This window comes from Arachis stenosperma, chromosome 9 (assembly GCF_014773155.1).
Source record: "Arachis stenosperma cultivar V10309 chromosome 9, arast.V10309.gnm1.PFL2, whole genome shotgun sequence".
Taxonomy (NCBI): domain Eukaryota; kingdom Viridiplantae; phylum Streptophyta; class Magnoliopsida; order Fabales; family Fabaceae; genus Arachis; species Arachis stenosperma.
The window spans coordinates 124402138-124418693 of NC_080385.1; the positions used below are offsets into that span (position 1 = coordinate 124402138).

General features: G+C 33.1%; 2 protein-coding genes across 5 annotated transcripts; one reads left to right on the forward strand and one right to left on the reverse strand.

The window, feature by feature from the left end:
* Window positions 1–665: 665 nt before the first annotated feature.
* On the forward strand, window positions 666–9646 carry LOC130951397 (putative ion channel POLLUX-like 2). 3 transcript variants are annotated; one of them, XM_057880046.1, is made up of 23 exons: window positions 666–1043; window positions 1908–1984; window positions 2513–2634; window positions 2826–3112; window positions 3566–3637; window positions 3904–3979; window positions 4057–4155; window positions 4232–4386; window positions 4477–4581; window positions 4908–4994; window positions 5261–5345; window positions 5436–5583; window positions 5898–5974; window positions 6070–6150; window positions 6745–6927; window positions 7022–7135; window positions 7224–7319; window positions 7414–7614; window positions 7732–7779; window positions 7861–7930; window positions 8031–8104; window positions 9074–9184; window positions 9283–9646. In XM_057880046.1, exons 1-23 carry the CDS (start codon window positions 937–939, stop codon window positions 9382–9384), a joined length of 2577 nt encoding a protein of 858 aa, XP_057736029.1. In that variant the 5' UTR covers window positions 666–936; the 3' UTR covers window positions 9385–9646. The 3 variants fall into 3 exon arrangements, with proteins under 3 accessions (XP_057736029.1, XP_057736030.1, XP_057736028.1); XM_057880047.1 differs by having other exon boundaries at window positions 666–1036; window positions 2820–3112; XM_057880045.1 differs by having other exon boundaries at window positions 667–1043; window positions 2820–3112; window positions 9283–9645.
* Window positions 9647–9971: 325 nt separating this feature from the next.
* Window positions 9972–13315, reverse strand: LOC130951336 (exocyst complex component SEC15A-like). Of its 2 annotated transcripts, XM_057879989.1 has the most exons (3): window positions 13067–13315; window positions 12124–12565; window positions 9972–12033 (listed from the first exon to the last, which is right to left on the reverse strand). In XM_057879989.1, the coding sequence occupies exons 2-3, from the start codon at window positions 12547–12549 to the stop codon at window positions 10177–10179; spliced, it is 2283 nt and encodes a 760-aa protein (XP_057735972.1). In that variant the 5' UTR covers window positions 12550–12565; window positions 13067–13315; the 3' UTR covers window positions 9972–10176. The 2 variants fall into 2 exon arrangements, with proteins under 2 accessions (XP_057735972.1, XP_057735971.1); XM_057879988.1 differs by having other exon boundaries at window positions 9972–12565.
* Between the last annotated feature and the right edge of the window lie 3241 nt (window positions 13316–16556).

Sequence of the window (16556 nt, forward strand, 5' to 3'; positions counted from 1 at the left end):
TCATGAAAGCTCAGACTCAAATAGGGGCAATGTTCATACCCTGACCCCAAAACATAGAGTCAGGTCCAACAAGGACAAAAAGGCCCACCCAAAAAGAGTGGCCTTTACCATTTACCCGACCTCTTTAAAGAGGTCGAACACGACGACAAAGACCAGTGTTACTTATCCTAATAAGTAACTGCCTCCTCGAATCTCTTTTATTATTTTTATCTCTCCTAAAAAATAGATCCCAACAACCTCTCAAATATAAAGAGAACAGTTATCTCTCAACTAAAGGTGAAACTATTTCAAAAAAAGTAGTTATCAAACTCTACTATAAATATATTAATATCTCTCAGATATATTTATGTTTTACTTTATTAAAATTCTACTTAAAACCTTTGTTAACTTAAATCTTAAAGTCTCTTGCAGATACCACCCTCACATTTTCATGAGAAACTGGTACGATGATATTTTGGCGCAAAAACAAGTCGGACATTACTTCATAAAAAATTTAGACCTCAAATTTAGATCCAAATTAACGTTTTAGGTAACTCTAGCAAGAGTAAGCATGCAAGTGGATAATGGATGATTCGAGAGAGAGAGAGAGAGAGTAGATGTAAATATATTCTATTTCGATTTCTGATCCAATCTACTCCAATCCCAATAACATACTAGAAGCAAGTGTGATGGTACCAAATCAATAGGTCCACCATCAAACAAACACCTTTAACCTTTATGGCTTTATGTCAATGTAAAGATGTTACAAATCTAGAAAGCGATTGTCCATGCTTCCATATTTTTGCCATTTATTTATTTATTTAGTCGATAATTGCCACGTCATTTCCTTGTGCTTCTGCTTCTTCACTCATCATGCTTCTCTCTTCCAACATCTACAACATTAAATGCTGTAAGAGAATAATCACCATTCTCAGATCAGCGTAGAGAGAAGGAGCTATGATTCTCCCTCACTTGCATAGCCATACCTCTCAGCCATGGATTCTCTCTTCTTCCCGCTTTCTAACCCATTCCCACCACTTCTCATCAGCCGTCAAGGGTACGAGGTATACTATTGCTATTCATGTTCATGTTCTTTATGTTGTTGTTCCTTTCAAAATTCGTATTAGATTTCTGGTTTTACTACCTTCTGTCTTAGTGTTAGAGATTCTGGATTACTCCGTTGACTTCTACGCTTCTCAATTTGTATAGCCAATGATCATAAACAATGGACATTTTGTTTGCATTGAGATTCGGAATTACCTTATTCACTTACCTTACTACCCCAGATGTGTAGCTAAACTTTCTTTTTTATTTTGGGGATATTCACTCAACTTCGAATAGTTTTATATCTATCCGGAGTTAAAATCTATACACAATTATCATATCTTGTATTCTCATGTAAGCAAAAGTAATCACCTTTTATACTCATCATTTGAATGGTAATCTAAAGTGTAAAACAGTTAGTTTTGGTGTATAAATATTAAACTTTCTATCTTTAATCATTAGTTTTGTATGGTAATAATGTCCTGAATCTTGTATTGGCATTAACTTGACTTTAAGGCTTTTTTTTTTTTAATCTTATGGGAATTAACTCCGCTTGCTGCTAACTCAAGGTTTAAAAAAAATGAGTGGTTAAAAAATTAAGTACAAATTATTTTAGCCATGAGATCAACCCCTTGGGTTGAATTTCGGTTTCTGTTGATGCGGGAGTTGATGTTTGTTGAAGATAATAACACAAGCTCATGAAGAGAATTCCATGGAGATGGTTCAGTTACATAGCAATTCATGCTGCTTATAATAATTAATACTTTAATGTTGGACCGAATGGATTTGCATTCAAATTTTGCTAATAACACCAGTACACTGGATTTTAATTTAGTACCTTATTTGGAAAATTCTCTATTTAATTTCTGGCAATGCCTTTGCAGGTGGTTTTTGCCCTGGCACCTCAGATGCATCGAATCTTCGGTATTGAATGCACATACTCTAATAGTACAACGTGAAGGTGAGTTTCTTGAGTCAAGAGAAAACAACAATAATTTTTCTCTGTTAAGTCATTATCAAGAGAATTTTTCCTCTGTTCAGTCATTATCAAGAGAGCTGATAATGTTTGTTTTGTTTGAGCTTATAACATCTTAAACTTGTCAGTTACTGAGTTCCTGCGTTTTATAAATAAAAGAGGGGTTTGTTGGGCGTGGGGGGAACCATGATTTAGTGTCTTGAGTGATAGAAAAATAAGAGTACACTTATTTAAGAGGAGGCATAAGACTTGGGAGCAAGGCCAGTAAGCCATCAAATTCCCTTGGATTCTGAGTTAGAATTCTATGCTTATTTTTTTTATTTACGTGTTTCTTATCAGCGCCCCACAACATATCTGTGAAAATGTCATTGCATATGGTTTGATAATTTATTGGTCTTCCTGATTAATTATGATGTTTGTATTGTATACTATTCTTTCATTGTCCTGTGGTACAACATTTTGTTGGATTGTTCATTCCTAATACTAAAAGTCGAATTGATGAAATCCGTGTAGGGAGATGGGAGGCTGATTCTCACAGGTCAGAAGTTATGTCCAATTCTACCACTTCCAAAAATGTGCTAGAAAAATTGGCCACTCAGTTCATTTCAACAGAGAAAAGTAATACTAGTTCTCAGGTAAGAAATACATATTTGTGTTAATATTGTGGTCCCTTGGGAACTTGTTCTGTTGAGATTCTTTTTCTTTAAAGAACATGGTTGTTTTATGCTGAAACCTGCTGTCTATGAGTGTATTAACAGGATTTTGAGTTGTTAAACTTCACAGGATCTTTTTACTAAATCTTTCAAGACATTGTTTTTAGCTGCAGGGTCCACAGCATAAAGACATGATAAGGTCTATGTCGCTATACTTCTTGTTGAGATTGATGCATAAGGGAAGTTTTAATCCGATAATAAAAGTTGTCCGAGCATTACTTCCAGATGTGCTTCGGACTCTTAGTGCAACAAGGTTGCCTCTTGCATGTATTTCTAATCCCTTGAATAAACCTAAGCCTCTTAAATTAGATGTGTCCTTGCCTTCTTTTGAAGATCTTCGATGGAGCTTAGCACGGCTGTTGTACTTATTTAACATCCAACTTGAGAGAAATGTTGCCACGTAAGTCAATGCTTTAATCCCCTTCATTTTGGGCCAAGAACCTTTTTATATGCTATTTATTAAGATAGATTTTAAGCTTTCCTCAATAGTTTTCGTGTTATTTATATTGCTACAAGATGGTTCTATCAATATAGCATGAATTTCTTGACAATTCATGGCTACAAGGCAAAAATTTGCTATATGCATAATCTTATTGCTGAATGGCAACAGCATGCACCTTTAGTATTTTGGTTATCTAAACAAATGGTAATTATTTGCAACCAGGAAGGTCACTTGTTAGAGGCCAAGAAGGGTAACAGAAAATTTATCTGAATACTTCCAGTAAAAAGTGTCTAACTTGGTTGTGTTTATGCAATGATTTAAATCAATGGATCTTGTTTATTTTCCAAAATCTTTCCTGCTACGCGAAATTTAAGCTCCTTGTTATCTGAATGAATCAGTTTGCTCTTTCAGGTTCTTTGTGGTGCTCCTTGTAGCATGCTTCTCATTTGTTGTCATTGGTGGTCTCCTTTTTTTCAAGTTCCGGTAATCAAATTCACTTTCGAAATGGAATTATTCACTCTCGAGGCGAGTCTTGATGTAGTCTCCTAATAATTTACTTACTGATTCTCCTAATTCAATATTTCACTCACATCGGTTGAGTTGTAATTTACACGGCATCAAAGGACGACTGAATGTATGTGATTGATATTTTGAATCAGGAGAATTTTTAGGCACACCAGTTAGGAGAATATATCCTTTTTTATTTGCTTATATGTGTTTACTGATCTGCTTAATATTCAATTACCCAGGGGTAGTAAACAATCTCTGGAAGATTGCTTCTGGGAAGCATGGGCTTGTCTTTGTTCTTCATCTACTCATTTAAGGGTACATTAATCTTATTCTAAATTTTGTTTGTAAGCATTTTATGTTGACTAAATAGCATGCATTTTCTTGGTCTTCAGCAATCAACACGCATTGAGCGTATCATTGGATTTCTTCTTGCAATATGGGGTATATTGTTTTACTCTCGCCTGCTAAGTACAATGACTGAACAATTTAGGGTATGATCCGAAGCCGTAAGCATTCATCAAGTAATGTTTCTTAATGCATGTTGCTAATTATAAGTCTTCCAATCAGAATAATATGCAAAAACTCAGGGAGGGGGCACAAATACAAGTTCTAGAGACTGATCATATCATTATTTGTGGGATGAATAGTCATCTACCATTCATATTAAAGCAGCTAAATAAGTACCATGAATACGCTGTCCGCTTAGGCACAGCTACAGCTAGGTAAATGGTTCAGACAAGGTAGTTGCCTATTTCCCTTTTCTTCCGCTCTGCTTGATGGCTTTTGTAATATGTTTTTTCATTTCTATGCAGGAAGCAGAGAATTCTTCTTATGTCCGATCTTCCAAGAAAACAGATGGATCGGATAGCTGAAAATATCGCAAAAGATTTAAATCACATCGATGTGCTTACCAAGAGGTATCATTGCTTGGTAATTTCCTTCTTTTAATCATGGGAACATATTTTGCATTAATTACTTGCTTTCCTTTGGTTATTTTGGAGAAGGTTCTATTTAGAGAATAAAAGATAGAATGTGTAATGTGATCAAATTCAACAAGAAAAATACAAATGAAGGTTTGCTTAATTTTGTAGAAATATGCATTAAAAAGAGATAAAATGCATAGTCCTTTGCCTATTTAATCATACATCTTTCTGCATGCATGGCTAATGTTTGTATTTTACTGATACATTTGAGGTTTGAACTTACTTTCTTTCATGCTTATTTGAAATTTCTGGACTTACAGTTGTAGCCTCAGTTTAACAAAATCATTTGAGAGAGCAGCTGCGAATAAGGCACGTGCAATAATCATCCTGCCAACAAAAGGGGATCGGTAAGAGCACAAGTAGTGAAATGCATGTTTAGATTCAAGTTCTCTCGCAAAAATACTTAACTGCTAACCATTTGTCGTGATGGTTGGAGAGTTTTTTTTCTTTGACTTCTCTATTTGTTGAATGTAGGCCAATTACTGGCATCATAGTTCTCACACCGATAGTTTGAGTTGTTTTAGTAGCACAAATTTCTGCATAATTTGACTTCTGTTGCATGCTAAATTTCACTTTAATTAAGTTTATAATACCATATCCTTACATATATTAGGTATGAAGTTGACACAGATGCATTTCTTTCTGTATTAGCCCTTCAACCAATTCCAAAGATGGATTCTATCCCCACCATAGTCGAGGTATCGTTTTTATGAGTATCTTTAGTGAAACCGGTCAAAAAGTGCCGAGAATAAAACTTTTTCTAACAGATTCTCAATTATCGAATGCAGGTTTCAGGTTCCAGTACATGTGAATTGCTGAAGTCAATCTCAGGATTGAATGTAGCACCGGTAGAAAATGTCGCATCCAAATTATTTGTTCAGTGCTCTCGGCAGAAAGGGCTTATAAAGATCTACAGGCACCTGCTAAATTATCGAAGTACTACACTCATGCACTCTATATGTTATACATATTGTGTTTGTAAAGTCTCTTGGTCATTTATTTGATATATCTTCTTAAAATGCTATTTTATATGTTTCATCTCTACCAAAGTAGGAGATAATTTCAAAATGACAGGTCTAGCTCCAAATTCTAGTATGATTTTCACTTTGCTGTTTAGTCAGTGAGACATTAAATTATAGTAGTAAACTAAGATGCTTTCTCTAATATTTGAAATCATGTTAAACTTTTATGAATTTTCTTCATGACCTAAAATCACCTCTGAATTCTAACTTCTATATTTCCACATGCAGAAAATGTATTCAATCTTTGCAGCTTGCCTAATCTAGAAGGAATGACATATAGGCAAATAAGACGTGGATTTCAAGAGGTAACTATTTTCTTCAAACGTAGTTCTTTTTTACCAAAGGATCCATTTATATTACATACTTCACATTAGTGATCTTTACGTTAATGTTGTTTCAGGCTGTTGTGTGCGGTCTTTATCGTAGTGGGAGGATATTTTTCCACCCAAATGATGGTGAAATTCTGCAGAAAACTGACAAAGTATGTCAACTAACCATAACTCAGTTTGATTTCAAATTAATTATATCTCATCTGTCCTGTCTACCTTTCTGTCTTGGATTTTGTGAAGAGTGCCAGGTTTAGATGGCTATATACAAAATGACTGGTATTGGTGCAGTGTTTTAGAATTTTTTATGATAAAAAAAGATTGGCAATTATAACTAGAATCCCATGCCTGCAGAGTAACTCATTTCCAATTGAAAACAATTTAAGATGATAACTTGGTTTACCTTTAGGAAGCTAGTTAAGGTAAGGGTGTATCCACTCTTAACTTAAAAAGCTCATCTTTTATGAACAATAGGGACAAGGGAAAATCTACGATAGTGATAACATAGGCTTTCTTTGAAGAAGAAACCAAGGGCCTTGTTGGCATCATGTGATTGTTGTATTATCTACTATGCTAGTTCAATTTGAATTTTGGATAGACTATTCATGTCTTTGATTTGGCTTTCTGAAGTAGTTTATAACATTGTGCTCAGGTTGATGCGTATTCATTTAGATTCTCCTTTTATGGCATTGATGAATTGTTAAGGCTTGCAAGCATACTCTCTCATATCACTCAGCTTTCCTTGCTAGATATTGTTCATTGGATCCCTTGAGGGTACTAAAAATCCAAAATTTGTAACCACAAATGGGCAAGAAGGAAAAGATGGAATCCATAACAAGGAAGTACACGAAAAGGATGTGCGTCATGCGATGGAGTTGAGTAAATTAAGACAAGCTAATGTTGTAAAACGTCCAAATAGATCAGGTTCCAAGGTATGTTACTTCTATTCTGTGTCGACATGTCAGATTAGTGTCATACCATGTGGATTGTATGAAATGCTAACTTTCTTTGGTGATAATCATTAAGGCATCAGATTGGAGTCTAGGACCTAAAGAATGTATTCTTTTACTTGGGTGGCGACCTGATGCAGTAGAAATGCTTCAAGAGTATGATAACTATCTTGGTCCTGGTAGTGTTTTGGTATGTTCCTACATATGGTGGAATCATTTCGATTATATATAAACTCTTGTGAGAGTGTAATTTCTGATAAACAATAACAATGTTGCAGGAAGTATTATCAGATGCACCATTAAACGAAAGAATGAGCAGGACAAATAACATTACTGGTCACAGCAAACTCAAGAATGTCCGAGTTTCGCATAGGGTATCATCTCAAGCTGTCAACTAATTTATTCGAATTTATGTTGGTTCCTGCATTTGGTATAATCATGTAATCATTGCTTTGGTTACATTTATAGATTGGAAATCCAATGGATTATGCCACTTTAGAGGGGACCATTTTGAATATTCAGAATTCTTTGAAGAATGAAGATATTCCTCTCTCGGTCGCTGTCATATCAGACAGAGACTGGCTTCTTGGAGAGCCATCAAAGGCTGATAAGCAATCTGCATATTCTCTCCTACTTGCAGAAAATATCTGCAACAAACTTGGGGTTAAGGTTGGTATTTTACACTTACTTTATCCTATAGTTTGAATTCAAAATGTTCAACAATTAGTTCTTTTTAGTTTAAAGAGTATCTATATATGTTTGGATTAATTTGGCTCTTTTTTATAGGTCCAAAATCTAGTTGCAGAAATTGTTGATTCCAAATTGGGAAAGCAAGTAATTCTCTTAATATTTTGATTTTATTTTAACTTTCTTAATTATCCCTTAATTCGTAATAATGTAAAAATTTGGCTGCAGATTAATAGAATCAAACCATCGATGGCCTATATTGCTGCAGAAGAAGTGATGAGCCTTGTAACAGCTCAAGGTTATACACTCTTTTGTTCTCTTATTTCTTGAGCTTTGCTTCTTTTGCTTCCTTCGCTGTGTCAATGTTAACGTATTAAGTATTTGAACTCGTAAAACAGTGGCCGAGAACAGTGAATTGAACGAAGTTTGGAAAGACATTCTAAATGCAGAAGGCGACGAAATATATGTAAAGGTAATATGCATTCATCCACCAAAAGGGTTAATAATAATTGGATAAAATTTTGATGTTTACATGCAATCATGTTAGGTTATATCATTAGAAGTGTTTGGCTCTCAGCAAAGTATCTCAAATTAAACATGCTGCTAAATAATTGATTAATTGCATAAAACTCTATATACTGAAAGTGTATCAAAATGATTAGTCTCCTAGTAATATGTACGAGGGTTTTATCATATAAATAATTTCAGCACTCTATTCCTTTGATTATACAATTCTTGAGAAATGTAAACGTGATCAACTAAACATGTTACTTGCCCTATTGCAGTATATGGCCTTGAAATTAGATCAATGTAGATCAATGTCCATTCAGTGTAGCTCTTTGGAGGAGTTATATCCTAAAGTGGTCTCTGAGATTGCCCGCTTACACCAAAAAGTCCATAAGATTCCAATTGCACCACAAAGGTCCCTGAGATTGAAAAGATTGCACCATGTTGGTCCCTACTCTCTTTCCATCGAGATACTTGTCATGCTGTAAGTGATCTGACACATAACCTTCCATGCTAGACTAAACAAAACGACGTCACTTTAGATTTGGCACCAAATGCTTGATGAAACAATGCCATTTCACCTTAATATACCACAAAATGTCTTATTCCCCACAACAAATGTATGGCCATTAAGGTTAAACGGCGTCATTTCATCAAGCATTTAGTGCCAAAACTGAAGCGACATTGTTTTGTCTATAATCCAACATGGAAAGGATGTGCCAGATCACCCACGGCGCACGGAGTAACTCGACAAAAAGGGAATGGAAGACTAATGTGGTACAATTTTTTCAATTTCATGGACGTTTATGGTGCAATTGGGATCTCGGGCACCTTTTTAGTGCAAGCGGCTAATCTCAGGGACCATTTTGGGCTTAATTCCTCTTTGGAGCTTTATCATTGTCTCTTTTTTTATTTATTTTTTATTGTTTTACAGGATATTGGCCTTTACATGAAAGAAGGAGAGAAACCATCATTTTCAGAGCTTTCTGAGAGAGCTCATTTAAGGAGAGAAGTAGCCATAGGTTATGTAAAAAATGACAGAAAGGTATGCCAATGATGTGAATTCACATTTATTCTGTTCTGAATAATTCATTTTGGCATCCAATATATATAAACACACTCATAAGCTTTCCCATTTTTCAGGTAATCAATCCAATTCCAAAGTCTGAACCTCTCTTTCTTGCATTGACTGATTCATTGATAGTCATATCTGAGCTTGAAGGAGAACAACCCATTGTAGTTTAATGTTATAAGGCTTAGGCTTTGATATAGTTAAAAGAATAAACTAGGAAGAATTAAATAAAGGGTCATTAGTTGGTAGTGATTTGGTTATGATCCAGCATTCTTGTATGTGGTACTCCACAATTCAGAATAAATTTTGTTTAACAATTTAAACTTGTAATGGAGGAGATTAAAATCGAATTGAAATTGAAGTACCTTATGGCATAAGCAAAGCTTAGGCCAGATTGTTATTAATTAAGTCCCATACAACTCAGATATAGACTTTGAATTATTGCATTAGAAAATAGATCCTTAAATGCTCAAATGCAAAGTAAATTAACTTCAAACCAGACAAATTGATGCTTAACATACTCTACAAAAGTATATATAATTTAGGTAAATCCCATATGATTTATAATGAGCAACCCTGGTTCTTGACAATTTCATTTAGCTATGATTTAAAATGTCCTTGGAATAAATCAATAGATCACATATATGAAAAATGAGTTGTTTTTTATTTCAACTATTTTGCTCACCTAGAACAAATTCATTCATTATGGTTTAATGGCATTTTTAGCATATATATTCTTCACTTTAATTCACTGAGTTACTATATAAAATTAGACCTTTATTTGACCAGATTTAATTTTGGGTACTTTGAAAGAATGGAATTCGATTTCTAGAATGAATTCATTTCCAAGATTTCCAAACAATCTTGTCGAACAATATAGAAAAACTAGTACATCAACCTGAAGTTAAACATCCATAACAAGACGAAACACTTCAAATATGCCCTACTACCTGCAATGAAATCATTCAGTTGAAATCCTTAAGCCTCTTTTTGAGCACATCTAGTGATTTCTTTCTAGCACTTTGCTTTGCATTTTTACTTGAAAGGCTCCCAAAGATTCTATCTGGAGAATCTTTGAATTTGTCACAAATAGCAGCCACCTTCTTATAATCCAGTGCATAGTAACTCTTCTCCCTCACATCAGGGTTCATGAAGTTCTCTGGTTGACTACTTAGCAAAAGATTAATCAATTGCCGTGCTTCGATCAAGCAGCTCTTAAAACTAGCTTCAGAGTAAATTTCACCTAAACCAAGAGAATAGAACTTTTCTTCTGCAAAATTCTCTATGATCTGGAGGTCATTCTCTATGTTCATGACTGCGTTTGCATTAAACCTTTTGACGGCATCACTAGAGAAAGCAGCCACAATGGAATTGGAAATATGCTCAAAAGCACCAACCCCAACTTTGTACATAGCATCCATGGATAGAATTTGCTGCGCGGTGGATAGAACATACTCGAGGTAATTGATAGCTTCATTCATGTAGCCATTCCCATTCTGATTTGTCTCCTCAGAAGTCCAATTGACTCTTTCACTAAGAGACATAAACTCGTCAATTTTGGAGTCTACCAAACTCTGCACAGCAATATAAGCTGCTTCTCTTGTCGTCTTCAGGACCAACTTTGATGTCAAAGTAGCTTGAAGCCTTTCAACTGATTGGAATGGGATGCCACACAGTTGAGCCGCATGACGAAGGAAAAAATCGCAAGCTCTTTCAAGAACAGCTATATTTGCAGCAATCTGCATGGCGTGAGGTACACTTATCTTGCCACTGTTGATAGTATTGAGTAATGTTCCATTCAATACATCAATCAGGAACTTATCCAAATAGTTCCTCACAACATCAAAGAGATTTGTATGCGTACAATCAGACAAGTAATCAACAGAGCCTTTGATAAAGGATCTTACAATGCGACAAGCATCGGGTACCATGGAGGAGAACGGTGCAGCATATGGAAAAGAAGGCATGATGTCTGAAGTCTGAAGATTAAATGACAAAACACTACTCTCATAGTCAGTTTCCTTCTTTATCACCAGTTGCTCATATGAGTCATTGTCCAGACCATCAACAAATTGCTTCCGACATTCTTCCAAAAGAAGAAGGTGGTATTTGTCATGGTTTCTATCGAGCATATCAAGAAGTGTGCCGATCTCACGTTCACATTGTCTGAGAGTAAACCCAAAGAGAACGACGTAATCCTTCACTAGGAGAAGATGAGTGGCAGAGTCCATAAGGGAGAACTTTTCCTCCAACACAGATGTCATTTTAGTCACAGCTGTCTCCCACATTGTGTCAACCTGATCAGCTGTCAGAAGCCCCCCAGTCGTTCTCAGGACTCTATCCTCCACTATAAAGAATCCGGCTATTTGAGCAAAATATGTCTGGTATGATTCAACAAAAGGTTGTGCCATAGATAACTCCAGGTCTGAATTCAATTGTAACAGTCTATTAGTGTAGTAATATTCACAAAACCGCTCTCTGATACCCAGATGATCATGAATATGATAAGCACGATAGAGAGGTGAAAGATCAAACTTGAAGTTGGAATCTTCTTCAATATCTTCTACATCCAAAGTATAAGCTAGATCCCCTACTCCCGAAACATTCTGCTCCTCGGCCCTCCTCTGCTGTTCCAGCATTTCCATGTCCCTCTGACGAACAGTTGCAGTACGACCAATAGCCGTTTGCCCTATAGTTTTAGCAGAACTCCTTATGTGAACCATCCATTCATTAACCTGATTGCATACTTTCTTCTCAATGTGCAATTTTATTATCGGAATTCTCTTCTTAATGACCATTTTGAGAGAGTCTACAGGAATATCCTGCAAGTAACTTTTCTCAAGCAAGTTGACATATTTCAATGCAAGATAAAACTGGCCTTGAGAAATGTGACTGTTACACTTGACACATACCTCCAACACCTCCATACATTTCTTTGACATTTTTATAGCTTCGGTCAGATTCTTCTTAACAGAATAAGACTCAAGAAGCTCCTCAAGCTTCACTAGAAGGGTGCTGCCAACCTGCTGCAACTTAAAATTGTCGCTTTGCAGCTCGCCCTTTAGCTCCTCTGCATCAACCAACACACCTCGAAGCTCATCAACCGCAAGGATGAAATCCTCGTAGTGGGTTTTGCACAGCTCCTCGATCTCAGCTTCTTTTTTCTTAACCACATAACTCAGCTGGTGAAGGAGCCCTTGTGGCCGCCCTGTTTCAAAGGCGAGCCTGACAAGAGGACCTACCTCATCCCCATTTGCAATCAAATTAGCAAGGACTAAATCATCCCCTCCATCACCATTGTCTGTAATAGTTCTCCTCTTTGTTTTTAAATCCATCATCACAAAATCCTTGGAACTGTGAATACACAACAGTGTTTCCTAATTAGATACTACCAGATGCAAAAATCTAATAAGCTCACAAAAAATGAATCATTACTCAAATTTACTATTTTTTTCCTTCTTTTTACTCCATCACGACATCAAACAAAGAAGATAAGAAACACGAAAGAGAACAGCAATCATACATGATTAATAATTTCTATAGGCGGTTCAACATGCATAGTAGATAAATGTCGAGAGCAAAAAGAAAGCACTTTAGAAAGAAATTAGTAACACACCCTCAAGTAACGAAACAAACAGAGTCTATTCCTATCATCACAAAATCTTGCAGTTTTTTTTTCCCAAATGAAAAAAAAAAGAGACTAATTAAAAAAGATAGGACACCATATGTCACAGAATATATAACCGAGAAAAAAATTGAAAAGAAAAAAAAAGACATAAAAGGAAAGGAGAGAAGTCAAAGGAAGTCAAAATGTGTTTGACCGAAGAAAGAAAGAAAGAAAGAGTAGGTGACAACCTGGGGTACGCGAGAGATCCGGAGCAGAAAGAGTACGAAAGAGATCAGCATGAAATTGAAAAATGGAAGCAGAAGCAGAAGAGAAAGGGGGATGATTGAGAATAATAATAAGGAATGGGATTCAAAATTGGGTGTTGTGTGTTCTTGTTGGGGAGACGAGAATTCCCAGGGACAGCAGTGGCATTAGTGTGTTCCATTGTTTCATACTTATTCTTATTAAGCCTTCTGCCGAAATGCCGAACAATACAACACGCCCGGCTATGCTAGAGGGAATTAGCAATCCGCTCTCTATCTATTTTTTAGAATCATAAGGCGATTCTTTAAAATAAAATCGATCTATTCTAATTTTTGTTTTCTAATTTAATCACTTAAAGTAATTTTTATAAGTATTTTTTTATCAATTCTAAACAAAAAATACTAACATATTAAATTTAAAAATAAATAAATATTTAATTGTTTCTAAATTTAAATTAATTAAAAATTTATTTGTTTTTATTATTTTTTAAATAATATTTTTTTATTTGTTATATTAATATTATTTTTTTAATAAATTATTAAATATATAGTAAAATAAGTACAAACTAATTAATAAATTATTTAAATTTATTAATTAGTTTGTACTTATTTATTATGAAACTAAATAAATAATTTTTAAATATAATTTTTAAATATATAAATAATAAATTTTAAAATACGGTTAATACATTAATAATAATAACCCTATGATATACTATTAGTATTATGCTATAGATAATTTTCACAATAAATTGAAAATTAATAAACACATTATTTAATATATAGTAAAATATTTTTGAGTAATAAAAAATTTAATTTTTTATCTCTTTAAATTAAATTAATAATTCTATTTGATATTTTTGTACTAAAATACAGTATGAGTAAACTACTAATATTAAATGAAATAAAGCATAATATATATTAATTTATAACCTTATAACAAAATATATTATTAATAGATTAATAATATTATAAATGCTTTAAATTTGTTGAGTTTATACATGGTTCTATATATATATATATATATATATATATATATATATATATATATATATATATATATATATATATATATATATATATATTATGTTTTACTTCATTTAGTATTAGTAGCCTATTCATAGTGTATTTTAATACAAAAATATCAAATAAAATTATTAATTTAGTTTAAAGAGATAAAAATTAAATTTGTTATTACTCAAAAATATTTTACTATATATCAAATAATATGTTCATTAGTTTTCAATTTATTGTGAAAATTATCTAGATTATAATACTAATAGTATATCATAGGGTTATTATTATTAATGTATTAACCGTATTTTAAAATTTATTATTTATATATTTAAAAATTATATTTGAGAATTATTTATTTAGTTTTATAATAAATAATATTTTTAAATTTGAATAATTTATTAATTAGTTTGTACTTATTATACCATATATTTGATAATTTATTCAAAAAAGAATATTAATATAATGAATAAAAAATAATTAAAAAAATATTGTTTGAAGAATAATAAGAACAAATAAACCCCTAACCAATTTAAATTTAGAGACAATTATACCCCTATATATTTCTGAACCTAACACGTCAGCATTTTTTGTTCAGAGTTGACGGAAAAATATCCACAGAAACCGCATTGTATAACGAAATTAGGGGACAGGGACCGAAGTGGATTGATTTTATTTTGAGAGGTCGCGTTGTCATTCTTAAAAATGGACAAGAGCCAGATTCATAGTTCACTCGCTATGCTATGCTATTGTTTCTAAACTCTAAAGGTTCAAAAAAAGCCGGAATTAACCAGCCGGTGTCACCCAGAATCAGTCTTCGTTTGGCTTTTTGTTTTTTATAAATAAATAAAATAATTAAAATAATTACATACATAGGAATGACAAAAAAACAAAAACTCGCATTGGCCATAATTATCTGCAACAGATAGGAATGGATCCTCTCAATTGTTAAAAAAAATTGAAAGAGTAAAGTGTGATCTCTAACCATTTATTGTTTTTTCTCTCATATTTTTTTTTGTCTTACTTATAAAATTAACGATGAAAGATCACACTTTACTCCTTCAATTGTTAAAAAAAAATTGAGAAGATCCATTCTCGCAAAGAAGAGATTAATGAAAACTCTCTCTCACAAATAAATAAAGACAGAAACAAGGGGGAGGATTGAAGTATTGGTCCCATGGGAATCCAAAAAATTCTCGCAAAAAAAAATTTATTTAAATGTCTTTATATATATAAGTTGCATAAATAATTTTAATTTATTTTATTTTAATTTATATGTTAAAAAATTTTTGTGTATGTTCTTATATTAAATTTGTGCTTAAATTGTGTATAGAATTTTATTATGCTTGTGTTAATTTTTTTAAAAAATTTAAGACTTAATAATATCCAAGTATCCATGAATACGCGGGTATCCGCCAAAAAATAAATGGAGATTCATGATGGGATGGATAGGGACGAGACATTTTACTAACGGGGATGGGAGATAGGAGAATGGTCACTATTCCATGGAGACCCATTGCCATCTCTAAACGTAATGTTAAGAAATTAAATTTTTATATGTTTTTACTTATATCGTTGTCACTAAATCTGATAAAATTAAACACGTATGTCATTTTTACTAACAACGAGATAAATAAAAAAATATAAAACACATATCTCCTTTACAAATGAGATAAGTAATAAAATTTTATGTATATTTTGTTGTCACTGCGAGATAGATGTTAAACTATATCAGGTTTATTGACAACGAAATACGTTTAAAGTAGATGCTAGGTGTTAAACTGGAATCTACGAAGGTGAAGAATAATATGAGAAAATGAGAAGAGAGGTGTTGAAGTGTGAGAGAAAAAAAAAAAGAAAAGAAAAAGTCTCATAAGACTGTATACAGAATTGAAAAAAGATTGTGAGAAAAGAAGAAAAATCTAGAATTGAAAAAAGATGGTGAGAGAATAAGGAAAATCTAGAGTAACTCCAACGGCCGAAATATGAGGCCCTATTTTTGACAAAAACAGGGGCAGCCATTGGAAAAGAAAAAAAGAGAGTCCCTACGTGCTTTTCAAGAGGAGAGAGTGCATTTGAGCAGGGACTTTTATTGTCCAATAATAACTTACCACCTGGCAAGTTATTATAAAAATAAATAATTATATAAATTTATAATTAATAGATAATTATATTAAATAATTAAATCATAATTAATTTAATTTATGTTAATTATTTAATAAAATTATTTAAATAATAATTAATTAAATAATTACATTAAATAACTAAATTGTATTTGATACGGCTGTTACAAATTAATAGCTATAACTCGGCAATATGAATAATAAATCGGCATTTGGTGTTATAACTCGGTCGTTATGCGTTACAAACAAACTCAACGGACTACATTCTGGAATAAAACTGTCTGACCAGGTATTTATTACTTATTAAACCTAATAACTGCTCATTAATTCAGATAATC